Here is a 20285-nt window from a genome sequence, read left to right as displayed (position 1 = left end):
TAGCTGGCAGAAAATTAAACACCCTTCTTGAATCACTTCTTTCTTTGGGGCTACTTGAAGTAGCGGGTTTATGCCAACGTGCCTCAGACAATCGCTACCCTTAAAGAGAAAATTCGACAGGACAGCAAACAGTTATCACCGGAAATCTTGCGAAAAGTCATAGACAATTCCATAAAACGTGCACAAATGTGTACCAACAATGGCGTCAGCCACTTGACGGATATTATCCTTTCCACTTAACATCTTGTAAAGGTCGAAAATAAAGATTTCCATCAGGCAAAATCATTTTATAATTTATTTAGTAAAATTGGATGATTAGTTTTGCGCCACCACCTTGTACTACATTTTAATGGCCTACAAAACTGCATACCAATATTTTTTCTTAAGATACCGATTAAAAAGTTTGAAATTTTGGTGAAACTATGCAGACTTTTTATATTTATTGTAAAATATTTGAAATGTGATTTTATAAGGTGTTTGTTCCGAAATGTGAAAAATCCAAAATGTAGATTCTCCTGTTATTTTTTGACCACCCCGATATACATATCCATATATACAAAGATCTCTAGAAATATGTATGTATTGCATAATGCATAAATATGTACGAACAAGTGAATTTCGCTGTTATGGGTTTGGGGGACGTCCGACTTGCCGGCAACTTTTTTGGCAGCGCCTAATAGCAGCTTTCGCCAACAAATTTCACACTCACACGCACACAGATGTGAACGCAGGAAGCAGGCCGTAATTTATGTTTTGTTGTTGCTGCGTTCTCTATTTCAATAAGAAACTATGACTGTGTGCCGTGCACTTCTTGGGTCGAAACTAATCCCCTCCCCCCCCCCAAATATGAGTGTGTGCCTATATATGAGGGGTTTTGATATGTGATATTTAAAAGTACTAAATGATGACGTCAGTTTTGCGGAAAAAGAAATAAAAATTTGTTGGCAGCGACAAAAGTTTCGGTCGGACGATTTGGCTTTTTTTTGAGTCTTTCAACGTATCGCCTATATTTCAATACAGCAATATTGAGGAAGAGTTTTCGAAGTAAGCTTGGACCTAATCATTTCCATCAGTTTTCTCCTAAAATTCTTGATTGTTTTGAAAGATCTCTATGAGCTATATTTCAAGCGCTACTAAGTACTTTGAGCTGATATTTTTTACTGTGTCTGAACCCATTTCCCTATTTACTGACCCGGTCCTCTTTAACAACTTTGTGTGAAGGAGCAGAGTACTATACTTTTGGAATACTAACGATCCTTTACTATCGTCTATGCGGTTCTTGATAAAATGATTAAGATGCCTTCATATGTTTTGCATTGCCCAGAGCAACTAAAGTCGTAAAAATCGGGAAGTTTCGTTTTCCTAACATGAAGAAGGTTTCAAATATGCGATCCCAGTCAAAATTTTGTTTCGTCAGAGAATTCGCCGGCTGGTAAATTTGATTATACTTGTGAATTTATTGTAGTACCATGCACGTTTTCACCTTCCAAAGAAAAATGTTTCCTTTCAAGTGTTTTTAATCGTTCGCCTCAATGGCATATTCATTTAAGAAATCGAGTGCACAAAAAACTATTTTAAATGCGCTTAAACCACAGTCACCGCCTGCCAAAAAAAAAAAAGGGTCAGTCACTTATGTTAACCTGTATTTGCATAAGTCAATCCAATCCCTCGCGCTGAGTACTAATAGTACACATTGAAACGCTGCAAATGTACATTATTGCCACTCGGCTTTTATGTCTTACTATCTAATTCACACTTTCTCTCGATTTCACAGTCACTTCAAAGTGCAAATGCTAGACTTCTTCCCACTTCCACGCATCATTTGCGTTTGGCATTAGTTTTTCATTCCAGCCAGCATCAGCACCGCTTCGTGTGTCTACTTCACTTTCTTAGCTTTTCGCATACAATTCCGCAATTTTTCTGCAAATCACCAAACCCAGTGCGGCGGTGATCTCTTCAACCGCCACCGCTGCTCAGCTCAGCTGTTCAAGTTTCTTAGCCTTCTTAAAGCCCGCTTTCATGTTCACGTCTCGTTCTTGTTTGTTGCCAGGCGTGTCAGCATGTCGACGTCTTTTCTTTGTGCACCAAAGTCGCATGCGGACCCATCACGGTCCGACGCCCATGCTTGCCGTCGTTTCCATTTTTGCATGACTCTTTTTTGCTTGACTCACTCAGTCGTCGTTTGGCCTTTTCGTTTGCTTGGTGTGCTCTTTGCTGGCGTTTTCCTGCTTATTTGTAAGTGAGAATGTCTTTGCTTGCTTTTTGCACAGTGCAATTTATTGAATTTTATTTTAGACATTTTACAAACTAACTACAATAGTATTACCTACATGACTGGGTGAGTGTGTGGGGCAAAGAAACATAGGTACATATAGACACTACCACTCTCCACTACTAGCACCACCTACTACAGCTTATGGCCCAACAACAGTCGTTTACCCACTGACTGCCCCATCTCCTCAATGCGCTGCTTGTACGCCACCAACTCTTCACATATTTTATTTGCTGTTTGTTGGTTTTACATTATTTATACTTTTTGTCGGCTTCAGCGTTCAACAGCGCACTTCTCACCGATAGTTTGCCGCCGGCGTTGTGGATATGTAGTTTGGTTGGTTTGTTGGTTGGTTGCCGGGTTTCCAAGCATCGTCGCCTTCGGTCTGTCGGTTGACGACTCCAATGCCTCCAGCCGTTTCATGTACAAACATAGTTGTCGCTGTAGTTCTCAGCTCGCAGTAGCATTGTTTGTGTCCAAATTGAATTTTCTTCCATTTCGTTTCAGCATTTCATTTCTTTTTCTAGTTATTACGTAGAAATTTTTGTTTTCTGTCGCTAGTTTGTTGGTGGTTCTTTTACAATTGCTGTTTCGCCCCTCTCATCTCCTACTCCGCCTTTCGCTTTGCCGGATCGTGCACATCGCATATTGGTGCCACTTGGTACTGTTCCTATGCCACTCATACAACTTAGCACTCACATATCTTGAAAATTCGGTTTTTTCTTTTTGCTTTCAAGAAATCTTTTCCTTTCGGCCTGCCTTTCACCCATCGCAGCAGAGTTCGCTGTTGGCTGTTTAACCAAAGTACCCATTGCAGGCCATTCGTCTTATGTAGGCGCATTAGTTGAGTCCAACGACTTGGTCGACTGGCTTTTAATGTCTTTTCGAATATCTATCGTTATTCTTTCTTGTAGGCGTTTATTTCTGGTTGATGACTTCGCATTGGCAATGGGCAATTGTATTCCCGAGTATCTATTTTCTTCTTCAACTTGTAAGAGAGTGCGTCTTCTGGCAATGAGGCATTTCTTCTTTTCGTCTTTGCTTGCTGGTGATTACACATTCCCTGTGGACATGGTATAGGCCATATGTGTATGTACTCTTTTGGTTATATTTGTAGTACCGAAATACATTCGCAGTCGTACTCTTAGTAAGTTGCATGAGCTTGCGGTAGAGCAAAAGTGCGCCCACGCAATTTAGTGTTACAAGCATGACGAAAAGGTATGGTGTGAATGGAGTAAAGGGGCGAACACATTTTAAAGTATTTAAGTTGTATAATTTCAGTTTTTCTGAGTTCTGCAAGAAACTTCAATGATAATAAATCTAATCTGGGTTTCAAGTCAGAGGTGAAATAATCTCTAACCATCTTTTTATTGTTAGGGACCACCTTTGTTGCACGATTGGGCGCCTCTACGTTAGGTAAGGTGGTCGCAGTCATCTATAAGACTCACTAAGGCTCAAGGTCCATTGTAATGTCGCATGTGGGATCAGCAACTCCTAATTCCTCCTAAAACCATTTTGAATCTCTGATATCCACGCATCTAAGATATTCCAAGTCAGAATTGTATACCTAGCGTGGAGAGTCTTCGTCTGGATAGAACAGGGCACTAACACAACAGTTGCATAATTCTTTCCTCCTCTTCTCCATCTTGACAACTTCTATAGAAGTGTTGTAATCGTACGCCTAGTCGATAGGCATGCTCGCCATTAGGTAGTGTCCTGTTGTATCAGATACCACTACTAATTATCCTTATTTTCGCTCAGTAGTAGGCTAATTCTCTGGCAGTTTTGCAAGTTATTTGATTATTCCATCTTTCGTTCGCTACTTTAGTGAGCCACTCGGAAATAAGTAGCTGTAAGTTTGTAAGGGTATTCCTATTTCATCATGTATGTATATCCTTAATAGAGGGTTTGGTGCCAAGTCGCATCAGTTCATTGGCCTTACAGTTCCCCCTCAATGTCTTAGTGTCCTGGCACCCATATCACCTTTAGGCGAAATGACTCACACATCTCGTTCGCAGCATTTCATGGCTACCATGGAGGTTGTGAACTGCTTCGTAAGGGATTTGATTGCCGCCTGGCTGTCAGAGAAGATGTAGATATTTATCAGCTTGGGCTATCATATCACACTTCACCAGTTTTGTGGTCCTGTCGTTTACCATCAGTTCCGCCTGAAAATCACTACAGTGGTCCGGAAGACGAAAGCTGGGAGATTCCCAGATGTTTAGAGAGGGTTGAAAACGCTGTGTGGAGCAGGCTTCGCAACGCTTGCAACCTGTTGGCATATTGGTCTAGTGGAACAAAGTTCAGTAGGGCATACTATGCCTTGGATGGTGTTGTTATCATCACACCAGTTATAAGTGTGGACGCGGACTTTATCCATCTTCTTAAAGCTTACCCCTTTCCCAACGGTGTCCCACCATAACCAATATACCGTGATAGAGAATTGGCTTAACTACCGCTATGGATAACCAGTGTATTACTTTGGGTTCCAGCCCCCATATTTTTCCTATTGACCTGCTGCAAGAGTGTAGTGCTACTGTTGCTTTGCGCTTTATTATACTAAAATTTTATAAAATTCTGGTTAACAGTTTGAACTTTTTGTTAGGTAATGATATATCTGTACATATTATAAAATTGTAACAGGCCGATGTCTGTACATTATAAATATTGAAATATTGATATGGGAGGTCTTTATAAGAGCAATAGAAGCCAAATTAATTTTTTTTTTTTGAATTTTCGCCTATCTATCTGTCTTTATGTTTGTACGCGCATTACTCGAAAGCTAATGTATTTCGAGAGGTCTAACTTAAAATAAAAAAATAAAAAAATTGGAGAGTTGCCACCTGTTTGAAAATTGCAGTTTAAGTAAATTGATAGGATAAAGTAAATATTACATTATGGCTGTCGAAAGAAAGAGCTTTAAGAAGCCTTACAGCCGAAAATATTTTTGTGGCGGTTTTAATTTAATTAATTTTGTTGTTGTTAATTGTTTGAAAATTTTAATCTAATTTAATTGATAAGAAAAATTAAATATTGCAATATGGGCATCAAACTGAAGAGGTTTAGGAAAGTTTACTACCGAAAATACTTTTGAAAATACTTGCCACCTGTTTGAAAAATTGTATTTAATTAAATTGATAAAATAAATGAAATATTACAAATCGGTTATAAAACAACACAAAAATACTTTTAAGGCGCACGCCAGTACTTTTATAAAAAAAAATCGAAACATTAATTCAACATATGTAAATAGTCCAAACATGTTAAAATGTTGCGACGCTATTAATTTGTCCCACACTGAATGCACATGTGTCATTCAGTAGCGCGTACAGCCCACCACTGTACTGTTTTCGAGTTATCACTTCGGATGCGAATATGTGTAGATTATTGAGTAATTAATATATAGTATGTATTTGAAAATACTTAAATGATTATTAAATCACAGGTCAGTTATTTCTTTTGTAACCATCAAAACAGCGTCGACGCGAGGTCAAAATACCCTGTGGGTTAAATCAATCATTTCAGTTTCACACTAGAAATATGCAAATAATTCAATAAAAATTTATTCGCTTGTAGTGCAATGCGGTGCACATATGTATGTATGTATGGGCCTGAGTTGGTACATATGTATGTACCGTTATATATAACACCAATGGACATGTGTGTAACATCTGCTTTTGACGCCTTAAGCCAAAAGCCATTAGCTCCTTTTGATTTACTTCGCTGGCCCCAAGGCATGCATACACTTGTACCTACATACATACATATGTACTTATGTATGTATGTATGTATGTATGTATGTGAATACATCGCTCTATTGCACTATAAATTCCACTATGTAATAATTTCTGAGAAATCGCGCAGCAGGAATGCATTTTGCATTTTCACACCGAAGATGCGCACAACATGGCCGAGTTGTTTTATTCCCCCCGAGTTGCTTAAAGCGATAAGGAGTTGAAAAGGCTGCGGTACAAAGTATAATGCCACATATTGTGCATACATATAAATATTGTGATTTTGTAGGGCAAAATGAAGTGAAGCGTTAAGCGTACATATACATATGTACTTTTGAGATATGTATTTTTGTATGTATGCACGGTTGTCTGAATGTATGCAAATTTCGCAGTCAGTGCCATCGTGCTGCTGTGAAATGCAATAAAAAAAATGAAGCACTTACATATATTCATGCATAAGTATATATAAGTTTTGCCACAGCCATGGCAACATTCGTTGTTACAGCCACACAATGCTGAGAATGCGGCAATATAACAGTACATTGCTGCAGTAGTTGCATGTCTTGTTTTTATTGTTCTGAGTGTGCAGTGCAGTGGTGGCAATGACAGCAGCGCAATTGCATAGCTCACTATGTGAACTAAGATTTTTCATGTACGCAAACTATGTAATATGTACATATGTATATAGCAAAATCGCTCGCACATGTGTTATGCACATACTTATGTACATACAACTACGCCTATTTATTAAATACATACTTACATATATGTATAAGCCGGGAAAAATAGTTGAAGGTTCATTACACTACAATGCCATAATGTTCCGGAACGCGAAAGCTGGGAAGGGGTAGAAAATGCGGAAGGATAAAGCGAAGGCAGGAGAAAGGAGAAAGGAGAAAGGACCCACAACGGGTTATCAACTTTACAGTGCCTTGGTTATGGTCGGCGATCAGGCGTTGTGTACTTACATACCTCATGTAAGCACCTTTGTGTGTGCATCTGGAAATTTTTTTCCCAAGAGACAATGACATTTGATGACAATCATGCTGCATATTCGATGGAAAATTCTGCACACCAACACACTTTCATATGGATATGATATATAATTATTTAATTTTAATAAAAACAACAACAGCATGATGTTGATGTGGATGGTGATAGAATTAAGTTACAATGGCGAACCATTTTATTGTCTCAATTTCATTGATGCGATTAATTATTACTATACATTTTGTTATCTGCTATAAAATGATTTAAAAAATTCTCTTTGAAGTAAACTTTTATATTAAGTCGGTTATTCGGGATTTTAAGTGGAGATGGATTGTCTTAGGATTGATTATTTTCGCCATAGTTTTACGTAATGAGCCGTAAAGTGTCCAAACTTAGGTTGCTTTTTTATTTCATAAATTTTTCAAAATAGATCAACAGGAAATGTGTTGTCTTTCATCTCAACAGTGCAACATCATACATACATATCTTTGATTCCACTGTTAAAAATAGAGAGAACTTGGTATATTTTAATGCATTCCCCGTATAGCCTGCATCTTGGCCTCGCCAATTACCATTATTTTCGTTCTATAGAGAACTATTTTAATGTTACTAGTATCGCCCAGTTGTCGAAATTCGAAATTTTTTCATACAATTTTAAATTTTGCTTATCACCAATATTGACTCCTTTATACTAATGACGATTTTGTAGTCCACCACCAATATATATATCGAATTTATAGGAAAATTTAAAACCAAATTTTTTAGTAGCTTTCGAAATTATACCGAGAAAGGAACCTCAATTTTCATTTACAAAAAATATGCATATTTGTATGTATAGATGAGATGCCTAACGGTTCCTCAATGACTTTTATGTTAAACAAATACCAATTCAGACTGTAAATACTTTTTTCGATTATATACTAAATTGCCAACATCTGCATAAACTCCTCATTCTTTTCATCAGAATCGGTGGAGGTTAAGTACTTCGAAGGTGTAAAACAAAATATAATATTTCCTTCTCTAACGGCGATTTTACACGGTTTTTTGTCAAGATTGGGCCTAAAGCCCAATATTTTTGCATCACATGATTGGGCTACCGATTTGCACCAAATTTTATGTTGCTATTATGTGTTCTAAAGATGAAGCAAATCTGACCATACATTTTAAGGATAGCTCAAGATGGGCGGTATCGGGAATGTCTGTAAAAATTTAACGGACGTTCCGTCAGGATCAAAATCCTTTCCCGATACTCCCGATAAAACTGCATCTTCCGAAAATTCAGAAAAACTTCCTCAAAAAATTTGTATTAAATATGCACTTTTTATGTTTTATTGAGACGAAACCGAACAGCAAAGCAAACCAAAATAATTGGAGGATGCCAGATCTTTCATAATTTTTATTTTTTTTTATTTAAAATTTGAAAGACATGTGAATTTTTTTAGAGATAGATTTCGTGGCCCCGTGCCCGCAGTACAATTCAGAAAAACGTCGGGATGAGCGGGTTCGGAAGTTAAAAATTTAATTTCGGGATGGGCGGGATCGGGACTTAATATTTAGTCCCATGCCCATCTATACTCTCAATTCCTGATCCTTTCAAAACTCATTACACAAAATAACAATCATTCAATGCGATTTAGAAATCTGGTAGGAAATTGAACGATTTTTGCCATTTTAAATGTATATAGATGTAGGTGTATCAAATTCCATTACCTTATCTATCATAAGTGGTTCCAGATATAACCGATATGGAAATTGCATTCGGTATGCGAGGTGCCTCATCCCCCTTTCGAATACACACCACTTTTCGCCTTAAGTTCGGTAATGATAACATATGCAGCTGTGTCGAATTTCAGAACGTTAGCATAACCGGTTACACAGATAAGCGAAATGCGAAGTTCAGCTTGTATGGAAGGTGCCTCGCCCCTTTTTTCAATATCTACCGCTTTCGCGCTTAAGCACGTTATTGATAGCGTTAATAGGTGTGTAAAATTTCAAGGCGTTAGCATAAGCGGTTCCAGAGGAAAAGAATATGAGAATGTCCGTTAATATGGGTGGTGCCATGCCCCCTTTTCCAAAATCTAGAAATTTTCGCCGTAAGTACGGCATTGTTAGCATATGTGGGTGTGTAAAATTTCAGGACGTTAGCATAAGCGGTTTCAGAGATAAGCGATATGAGAATTTCAGTTTGTATGGGAGATGCCACGCCCCCTTTTCCAAAATCTACCACTTTTCGCCGTAAGTACGGCATTGTTAGCAAATGTGGCTGTGTAAAATTTCAGGACGTTGGCATAAGCGGTTTCAGAGATAAGCGATATGAGAATTTCAGTTTGTATGGGCGGTGCCACGCCCCCTTTTCTATTATTCACCACTTTTCGCCGTAAGTACGGTATTGATGGCATATGTGGCTGTGTCAAATTTCAGGACGTCAGCATAAGCGGTTCCAGGGAAAAGCGATAAGAGAATTTCAGTTTGTATGGGAGCTGCCACGCCCCCTTTTTTTTCTACCACTTTTCACCGTAAGTAGGGTATTTACAATCTATGCAACTATGCTAAGTTTCAGTTCCCCAGCATAATTAGTTTTAGAGATATAGTGGTTTTCACATTTTAGTCTATATGTCAGATGCCACGCCCTCTATGTATCGGGATTAACATTTCTGGATTAGAGGAAGCTATATCCTTTAAATCGGTGTATATTTCATTGAAATCGAGCGAACGGTGCCTTCAAAAAAGGGGTTGCAAAATTGTCTTGTGGCGTATTTATATATAGATACATAAATCTGGTTTCAAAAGAAGCATGTGTTAGCTATTTAGTCTAGTTTTTGATCAGAAATAGGTACCAAAAAAGAGTTCTGCAGTGGCGGAAATATGATTTTGACTGTAAAGTGGCTAAATGCTATCGCTCGAAACAGCATAAGGGAAGAGCATTGTCTCCTATTGAATATAACAATACCTCTACCAAATGTAGTAGATACGCCGACACTTACAAAAATATATCCATAAATTTATTGAAGAGTTATCGCTAAATTTATTGAAAAGTTATAAACAAAATTGCTGATGAATTCCTAAACGAATTTTTGAAAAATTGTTAATAAATTTGTGTTTTTTTTTACAACGCTTTTATCAACTTGCAATGTTGTGTGTCCAGAAACTTTCAATGTTGTGTGTCCGATACCATAAAACCTTTGCTTTGAAAAGCTCCTATAAAAAAGCATAGTGCATAGGGCGACATCTGTAGTGAATAGGGCGAGATAGATGACATCTAGATGTCGCCCTATGTACTACGTTTGCTACTGCCGAAATAGACGACACGCCATTTCTTTAAATAAAATTAAATGGTGCTCGTTTGTATGTACATATGTACATATGTAAATGCATGTGTGTGCACCTTTCTATTAATATCGTTGAATTATTTTAATATCTATTGCAAAATTTTATTCAGACAGGACTAAAAAGTAGAAAATAAATAATACAATGCATGCGCTCCACGTTTTTCATTTTCAATTTCATAGATTGTTTATAATGACTTTTGCTAAAATTTCAAAATCAAAAGTTATCAAAACAAATTCTATGGGACTGAGAAATATTATTTTCTACTTTTTAGTCCATTTATAAAAGCGTGGTATATTAAAAAGTTTTTTTTTTTATATTATTTATTTTATATATATACTCCTATTGCCGACTTTTACTTGAAGTTTTAGTTAATAACTAGAACTATGTCTACCAAATCGTCCAAGTAAACTTTGGAAATTCAAAAAATTCAATATGTTTTCCTAATTTGAATGCATTTCTAGTAAATCTGCATATTGAAAATTTTAACAGGACGATAGGATTACTCCCAAGGACATTAATAAATCTAATTCAACTAAAATATCCTTTAATATTAGAATTTAAATTAAACAAAGATTCTTCAAAATGCATTCAAAACAAAAAGATCTTGAAGGATAATTAAAACCAAAAGTTATAATTAATCATGGTTTGAACTTTTCTTTTATTTGATACCCACATATGTATCGTATCATTATCCAGATCTACCTCCTGGTCCTTGTCATCAAAAATACGTAATATGTACTTGAATAGCCTCAAAACATCGATAAATTCATTAACAATATTGATAAATTTATTAGAAAGATAGATCAATGCGTTCAAAATATCGATAAATATTATTTTTATTTAAAACATCGATATATTCGTTGAAAACATCGAAGAATTTATTGAAAACTTCGATAAATTTATTGAAAAAATCGATAAATTCACCAAAAACATCGATAAATTCATTGAAAAATAATCCCAAGTTACTGAAAAATTATCGACAGGTACTATATCGAAATTATCACGCCCTCCGTGAGTAACAAAAGGAAAGCCACGTTGCTTTTCAGGGACGGTATATCAAATAAATTTTTTTAAATATCTAAGTTCTGCTCTTAAAATAAAAAAAACAATAATTGCAAAAATTATTTTTTAAGTAGGGATTTTATGTTTATTCTACATTTTAATTTTTATTGAAAATTTTATATTGATTTTACTTTTATTTTTTTGTTCCTTTTCAGGTAAGTGACACCTGCCGCCATTATGAAAGTACTATAACTTGTAAATAATATCTTGTCCGAGATGTAATATTGCATGCATGGGGGTAAGTGCACAAGAAATTATTGTAGCGTTAAAGAGCACAAGCGACTCTTTACCGCCTATCAAAATATTATACATATATCGAGTGCTATTGATTTCTCATTATTTTAACTGTTTTGTTTTCTCTTTACGTGAATGCCTCACGTCTATAATTTTTTCAATATCTCTCCTCCACTCCATTCTCAGCACTTTAAAGCGTACTTTTGTAACCGCAATTGCCTCTTTGCTGCATAGAGGACTGCATACATACATATGTATATATGTATGTATTTTTGTTTGTTTGTGCTAATATGTTTGCTTGCATGCCGCAACCGCAAGGATATTGGATCCTTCTTACCTTGTTCGTAGTTTAAATACCGGTTTGCTTGCCTACCACCAGCTTCATTCCAATTTTTTATTTTTTTTGCCGAACAGCGTCGATTCATGTTGAATCGATTCGCAGTCCTTCTACCGAGAGGCGCTTTTGCATGTATTTTTACATTTCTATATGCGCCTGGCTGTAAGTGGTGCGTACGTGTTGTATGAGTAATAGGTTCGTTTTTGACATCGTTGTAGTCGGCGCCGCTGGGCTGTCTCTCGTTGACGCCAATCGCATACCCTTCAAAAAAGTTCACCAACACAAGCTTATACATTTGTACACTTTTACGTAGTCATTCATAGGAATACATAATTCCTTTCATTTTACCCTATTTTTTGCGTTTGTCTTTGTTGTTGGTATGGAAATCAAAACCGGACCATTGTTGATGACTTAACAGCGCTTATCCCTCTCTTTTTATTTGACTGGCAGGCATTGCATCGATCGTTTGTCACTCAGTCAAACAGTCAGTCAGTTAGCCTAGCCGGTAATCGTTGAGTTGGCTTATTTTCGTATATCCTTATTGTCTACAATGGGGTACTATCCTATCCTAACTACCTTAAGCTTTCACTCGCTACTTTTTTCTCTATTTTGTTTTCTGCCTTTTGACTCACAACTACCTCATTTGCCAACGTAGTTCGTTTATTTTTTGGTTCTCATTAAACTTCCTCCTTTTGATTTTTTTTTTTCTGTTTCTTTTGTTATTTACAAGTCCATATGTGTATGATTCATCCAAAACAGTCAGACACAGGCAGTCACCGAGTTGTTTGGCGTGCGCCGTTGCCACTGTGTGGCTTTCCGAGCGGCACTATATCACAATATTTAGTTTTTTGTTGTACAATCTGCCGGCCGTATCTACATACAGTCGGTCAATAAAGTTTAGGTACAGCGAATTTTTTGCAATACAGGCAACTATTTTTTAAATATTTTATTTTTCGCTAATTTTTTATAAAAAACATGGTTCATTCTACAACAAAAACCCCAAAAATCAGAGTTCCAAACCTTATGCAAAATTTTTATTTACACTCTTTATAAAAAAGTTGAGTACGCAGTACAAAGTGCAAGTTTGAGGTAGCTTGGACTTACCATCGATTTTTGGCAAATTTTATGAAGGTTTACCTCATTTTCTCCATATAAAATAATGTTCGATACCTCATACTTGCACTTTAGTATACTAAAATTGAGCGGGCTAAAAAACTGCATACTCAACTTTTTTCTAAAGAGCGTAAATAAAAAGTGTAATATTTGAATGAAATTTTTCGGAAATTTCTTTAATTTTGCACACGTTTTGGAACTCTGATTTTTGGGGGTTTTTTTGTAGAATTAACCACATTTTTATAAAAAATTTGCGAAAAAATAGTTGCCCGTATTGTAAAAAATTCGCTGTACCTAAACTTTATTGACTGACTGTATCTGGGCGATTTCAATGGGTTGTGGTTGGTGCATGCGGCTATATTGTTGGCGCCACTATGACTTTTTATATTCATTTTATTCTCAGGTATTATCTGGCTTGTAATTGTTGCCTTTCACCAGCCTATATATGTACATATGCATTATTTAGCAAAACGTTTAATATTGTCTTTCTGACTGCTTTCGTACTTTACGAACTCAACGACGTAGTTAATTGAAAATCGATGGGGTAATTAATTGGAGATATTCTTTTTAAACTCTTGCTTTTGTGACTTTTCTCGCGTCAGAACTTAAAACCTACTTCGACTGATTTGATAAACAATTCTGTCGCGCGGGCAAACATCTCTTCTTGTAGGCTAGGTAAACTCAGAAAAGTCTTCAGCCCTATACCCAATGATCTCCTTTCAAAAACCTAGCGAATTTCAAAGTTTCTGTGCTACCGTTTGAATATATGTATTTCTTTTCGTCGCACTAAACTATCCGATAGCTTTTTATTCCGATCGCTTTCTTTTCCTCCAGCTATAGCTTGATTTCTTTTTTCTTATCATAAATTTATTCATGTCCTTTAAAAGGGGCGGCATTGCAAAACGATTAGAGTGACTTTGACAGACATTAAACGCATACAAATATAGAGCGTTGTTGAATGAAAAAAAAAAAAAACGAAAATAATTCGTCGTTATCTTACTCATCCACCAGTCTAAGCAATGCGCACAGCTCCTTGTTTCTTCTAGCTATTTTTTCCTTTCTGCACTGAGCTATGACTAATTCAATTGTATGTAGTTGTTGTAGTTTAGCTCTTACGTCTTCGAACGCGCATTTCAGCATTCAGTTTGTACATATGTATTTCTAACAAGCGATGATTAAAGAGCAGCAGCAAGTTGTCGATTTAAATGTGCAGAGAGAAGGGGAGGGCTTCGTGTGTGTGAGAGTTTTGTGGGTGGTTAAGCTTCGAAAGCGGCACATTTCGAAATTTATTTAAATTTATTTTTTGTTTGGTTGAGATTTCGAAGTTGAGACACGGTATTGCCAGTTCTAAAACACTTCGGCGGGGCATTAATAATCTTAGAATTTTTTCATGTTTTAACGGTGGTATGTCTCTCAACTCGGTATCAATGCCTACTTTCCTGTTTGGTTCTTGATATAGCTTTCCAGGATATAGCTTTTACTTAGGACATTTATTGCTATTTTATTTGTTTTTGTTTTTTTGAAGTTTGGAAACTTTCCTGTTAAGAATACAGAAAAAAATTTCGATAATGAAAACAACAACAATAGTATCGAAAACGATAACTTTCTCGTTGTTAGTAATTTTTCGATAACGATAACATTTTTGATAACGCTGACACCTCCGATTACAATAGTAATTTTAATAGCGGTAGAAATTCCGATAACTAAAGATTTCGACAACTACAACGTATTCCGATATCGACAACAACTACGATAAGCTAACGATAATAGTTAACTTCAAATCGATAGCTTGTTCGTACTATAATATTTTCGATAACGATAACCATTTCGATTAAAATAACAATTCCGATAACAATTACGATTACGACAACGATTGCAAATTTGTAGAGCCATTACAAAAGCGAGTACGATTGCAAGGAAAAATTCTGTTCAACGCCAAGCCTTTTAGATACTAAACACCCTTGTATGAATCCATACAATTTTGCTCCTTTTGTCAAGTACATTATTTAAAACCAGAAATATCATACACATACATACATATATGGCTTCTTGACTAAATGACTGCGGTAATGACACCTAACATAGTACTATGTATTTAAAAAATATCCTTGGGAAAACCGGCTTTTAAAATGGCCAAAAACAACAATTGATTTGCATAGCTAATGCAATATTGCTATGAAACCAAATATTTCGATGAATTTTGCGTACATACAAATCAAAAGGAGCAACGCGATTGAAAACAACCACCATCCAATTCGAAGAACGCACTGCGCATGCTCATCGCCAAGCGACTTCGAATTTCGGGCGCCTAACGCGTGAGCGAGAATGCCCTCAACCACCCCCTAAAGGAATGTGAAACGAGTAAACACGCAAATGTTTGCACGTTTTTCGAGTGTTTGGTAGTAGCGACAAAGTGTTCTCGGAAAGCAAAAAAAAAAAAAAACGATTGGAAAGAAAAGTTTAAACAATAATAATAAATTTTTTATTTTATTGTTCGGTTGTACACTGCTTTCGAAATTTTTGCAATTTTAATAGTGAGTTTGCTGTTTTTTTGTGATTTCTGTTTGTTGTTTTTGCGCTGTAGTGGGTTTTATGGTGCTGCAAGATTTGTTGCTGTTGTTGCTGTTTATTGGCTTTAGTGTCGGGTGGTGACGGTCCGTGGTGGCGTTTACGCGAACACCCGTACGACGTGAGTGAATGTCCTTGCATTGCACGGCAGCGACGCCAGTGCAATAGCTAAAGCACGAACGGAGCAGTGGCACAAGGAGCAACCAACCGAATTGATTTCGAAAAATAGCCACCGCTTTCCTTGCTAACGTCTCTTTCGTCAGTAGTAATCCTGCTGCCTACTGCCTGACGTTGCTTGCGTATCCATTCAAATCGCGGCATATATTCAATTCAGTTTGTCTTTGTCGTTCGTTGCGGTCGTTACGTTACGTTGAAACACTGGAATAGGCCAAATTATCCAAGCATAGAAAGAAAGAAGGCAAGAAATACATATAAAGAAGCCACGTCAAAAGGCCAATGGAAAATTTGAGCTTTTCAAGAAGTAGATTAATTAAAAATTAAATAAAAACTGGTTGGAGATTCACGCTCCCCCCCCAGCCAGTTCGAGAGAGAGAGGTAATTAGACGCTGGCGTTAGCAACGACGAAGACAAAGTGAAGTTTTGAAATTGAAAAAATACCGAAAGACTGTTTCACAAATTGTAAATAATTGTTGTGCCGTCAAGAAAGCCGTCAAATAAATAAAATAAAGAAGTACTTTTGGCAGCGCTTTTTCTTATACTGAAATTGAAAAAAATCAAAAAATCAACCATCCATTGTAGCGCAAACAATACGACTAAGCAACAGAGATTAAAAGGATAACAGACGGATAGTATTTATACCTAGTAGCATACACACATACATAGTTGATGTGCGTAATTTAAAATTATTCCAAGCCCAATAAAAGTGTATGTGCAGCAGTGTACTTTTGTTAAGAGAAATCTTACAACTACAAATTTAAATAATTTAGATAATTCTAAAAGATCCTAAATCAACTTGAAAGTTTCACAAACATATCCTTAGCGAAGAAAAATTATTAATTCTAAAGTTAAACACCAGTGTCGCAAAACTAATTATCCGACCGACCAACCAACCAACCAGCCAAATAACAACCAAATCACACACTCTAGTGTTCTTTGCAATCCAATTAACCCCAACTGCGTTTTTGTGTATGTATTCATTTGCGTGTATGTGTGTGTGCATTTGTGTGTATATAAACGCCACCGCCACACGATATCAATATAAAATCAACGCCCAAAGCATCTCAACAGGCAACAACACTGTTAATTTTGTTTCACACGAATTCTCCGATAGCTGCCCACACACGCACTAAAACAACATCAATAAGCAACAACAGTCAACAACAGGCATCAGTGCTATCTACAGAGCGCCATATCTCGTCAGTGTCAGCGTCAGCGACTGGTGTAAATCAATCCCAAGTCACGTTTAAAATCAATAAATTTCTTAGTTTACTTAGTCAGTCGGTGGCCACCGCCTTCGTCGCTCCAGTGTCAGTGAGGTAGTCAGCCGTCACCATGTTGATTGGATTAGTGCGCGACTCTGTAATGCAGTGCTTCTGCCATACATGCCGGGCTCCCATTTTGCCAGCTGGTAAGCGAAAATTATTTCCATGTATCTAACAATAAACTTTTAACGCAGCTTTCATTGTTTATTATGCAAAAACCATTCGAGAAAGTTAATTTAGAAAGATGTAATCTATTGGAAATCTATAAAGTTCTTCATACAACGTTGTGAAACAGCTTGAATTCATTTTAAATATCGTAGTCCGATGTTGATGTTGTCCACACAAATGAGAAACACCTTTCGTTTAGGCGCGACTATTAACATCAAACGCCTGAAAGCATGCTATGCACTGTTGCATGTGCAAAAATTTCCGTAATGTAATTATGAAATTTTTGCACATGCACTTCTCAATTGCCTTAAAATAAAACTTTCTTCAGTTATGATTTGATTACACTTTAGGGTATGCTTGCTTGGCCTCCGGAAAAATCGACTATCCGGTTGATAGTCGAATAGCAATTATTCGATTAACCGTTCGCCGTCGGCTAGTTTGAAAATCGACTAACCGAAATTGTTCGCATAGTGATAGTTGTTCAGAAAAAAAATATTCCGCCCTATGCTGAATCGTCATGGTCATCCTCGATAATCGTCACCGTATCAGTAAAATGACTGACGATGGCTGTACCTTCACTTTCACTGACGATCACGACATTCAGCATAAGCCAAATTGTTATTAGCCCCACAGTGGGACATCCCCATATAAGCTGCGGCAAAAAGTAGTACCCGTACTACAAACTCGCTGAAATTTTTTATATATGGTCTATTCTGTTTTTAGGAACACTATTTAAATAAAAATTTTACGAATTATATTCTTTTTGTTTTTGTTTTAATTATCCTGAACCTAGGGCCATCTCTTCAGTCAGTATACATATAGCCTATGGCGCCATCAAATGTTAAAAGAAAAAACTACAATATGGCTTCCAACAGTTTTTAAGTTAACTGATAAAGACCACACCCCTCTGAAGCAGACAATAATTTTAAACATCGTGACTTCTCCATTCTCAATAAACATTAAAGATGGCAATTCTGGCAACTGTCTTTCACCTCACCTCAGTTTTTTGAAAGACTATTTAAAAGATCTGTTAACGAGGAGGTCTTAGCGTTATGCTGTTCGCCTTTTGGCATATTTTTTTTTTTTTAATTAAATTAAAAATATATGTATATACATACACATTTTTTTTAAACAATAAAAACTAATAAAAAAAAGAAAATTTTAATTAAAAAAGAAAAATATAAAATGGAAATAAAGCAAAAATAAATACAAATATTTTTAAAAATCAAATGAAATTAAAAAAAAATCTCTAACATTAAAGCCTAAAAATTAGAAAAGGAAAAAAGAAAAATTAGAAAATAATTTAATTTTTAAAACAAAATCTAAAAATTAATAGAAAAGTAAATTAAAAAATACAAAAAAAAATAATTAAGATCAGAAATGAAACAAAATAATATACAATAAAATGTAAAAATTAGAAGTAAAATAGCACAATTAAAATAAATTAAATAAATTAAAAAATAAATTAAAAATAAACCCGCTCCCAAAAATTAAATGAAATCAAACATATATTTTTTTATAAACAATAATATCTAAAAATTAAAAAGTCTAAACTTTTTAATTCTTCAAAACTTACTTATAAGTGGCTTAGGAAGAACAGATCAAAGTGAATTTTCTCAAAACTTCCTAGTTTGTTTTTTAAACTCTTGCCTTTGAGAAGTTTTTCGCGTCAGGTAAACTCAGAAAAGTCTTCAGCCCTATACCCAATAATCTCTTTTTAAAACAATAAATCAATTATATAAATAGGCAATCATGTTTCCTTTACACCCCTTTTACGGCTAAACTGTACTTCTAAGGTATAAACAATTATATATCATTAGAAAGGTATTTTGATGCTGATGTGCAGGCAATTTTTAAAATTTCAAATTAGTTTAAAATAGAGCGAAAAAATCAATTCAAAAGTCACACCAATACCAATGCCATACATGTACATGGTTGGGGCGGAAATGCCTCCTAAATGTATGCTTTAATATTGATAGTGAATTAAAGAAACGTGCTAAGCAGCAGTTTAGGAATAAGATGTATGTATGTATGTACATGAATAGATTAGCCTAAAACAAGGATGAAGATAATTTTGAGTATGGAGAAGAAGAAAGGGATAAATACAGAAATTAAAATAAAAGTAAAGAAACTTAAATATAAAGATAAAGAGGAAGGAACATTTAAATACCTAACCTAATAACAATGGTGGGGGTGAATATGTAAATGAAGAAAAGAATGGACATATTTAGATCAAGATAAAGGAAAGGATAAAGATGAAGAAGAAGATGAAGACCAAGACGAGGAAGAAGATGAAGATGAATATGAAGATAAGGATAAAGATAACTTATCTTAACTTAACTTAACTCACCTCAACTCATCTCACCTCCGCTTAAAAACTTACTCCACCTGAGTTTGCTACACATTAATTCACCACACCTTAACTCCCCACACCTAAATCCACCACTACTGCACTCCCCACACCTAAATTCACCACACCTTAATTCACCACACCTAAATCCACCACACTTTAATTCACCACACCTTAACTCACCACACCCCAACTTTCTCACCACATCTTAACTCACCACACCTTAATCTACCACACCTTAATTCACCACACCTCAATTTCTCACCACACCTTAACTCACCACACCTTAATTCACCACACCTCAACTCACCACAACTAAATTCACCACTCCTCTTAAGACCACCACACCTGAATTCATAACACCGTAACTCCCACACCCAATTCCACCACACTGCAACTCACCACACCCAATTTCAATACATGACATGATATCACTAAAGAAACAATATAAAGAAAAAGAGGAAGGAAAATTTAACTACATAACCTAATAACGATGGTGGGGGTAAATACGAAAATGGAGAAAAGAATGAAGATATAGATCAGGATAAAGGAAAAGATAAATATGAAGACGAAGGTGAATATGAAGATGAAGATGAAGAAGAAGATGAAGATGAAGATTAAGATGAAGATGAAGATGGAGATGAAGATGAAGATGAAGATGAAGATGAAGATGAAGATGAAGATG

At 35.9% G+C, this 20285-nt stretch overlaps 1 protein-coding gene across 4 annotated transcripts in view; it reads left to right on the top strand.

Moving 5' to 3' along the window:
• Positions 1-20285, top strand: part of LOC118735930 (stathmin) — a 220481-nt gene that overhangs the window by 83107 nt on the left and 117089 nt on the right. For 2 of the 4 annotated variants that reach the window (XM_036465967.1, XM_036465970.1), the window contains exon 1: positions 15912-17228. The exons of 1 other annotated variant lie outside the window; for it this stretch is intronic. In XM_036465967.1, the coding sequence (XP_036321860.1) occupies positions 17153-17228 (76 nt within the window). In that variant the 5' untranslated portion in view covers positions 15912-17152. Of the gene's footprint in view, positions 1-15910; positions 17229-20285 lie in introns of those variants that run through there. One more of the 4 variants, XM_036465966.1, reaches the window with a different exon arrangement.

Source organism: Rhagoletis pomonella, unplaced genomic scaffold (assembly GCF_013731165.1).
Source record: "Rhagoletis pomonella isolate Grant_MI unplaced genomic scaffold, Rhpom_1.0 Rhpom_scaffold_00003, whole genome shotgun sequence".
NCBI classification, from domain to species: Eukaryota; Metazoa; Arthropoda; class Insecta; order Diptera; family Tephritidae; genus Rhagoletis; species Rhagoletis pomonella.
This window is presented reverse-complemented; position numbering and strand designations above follow the sequence as displayed.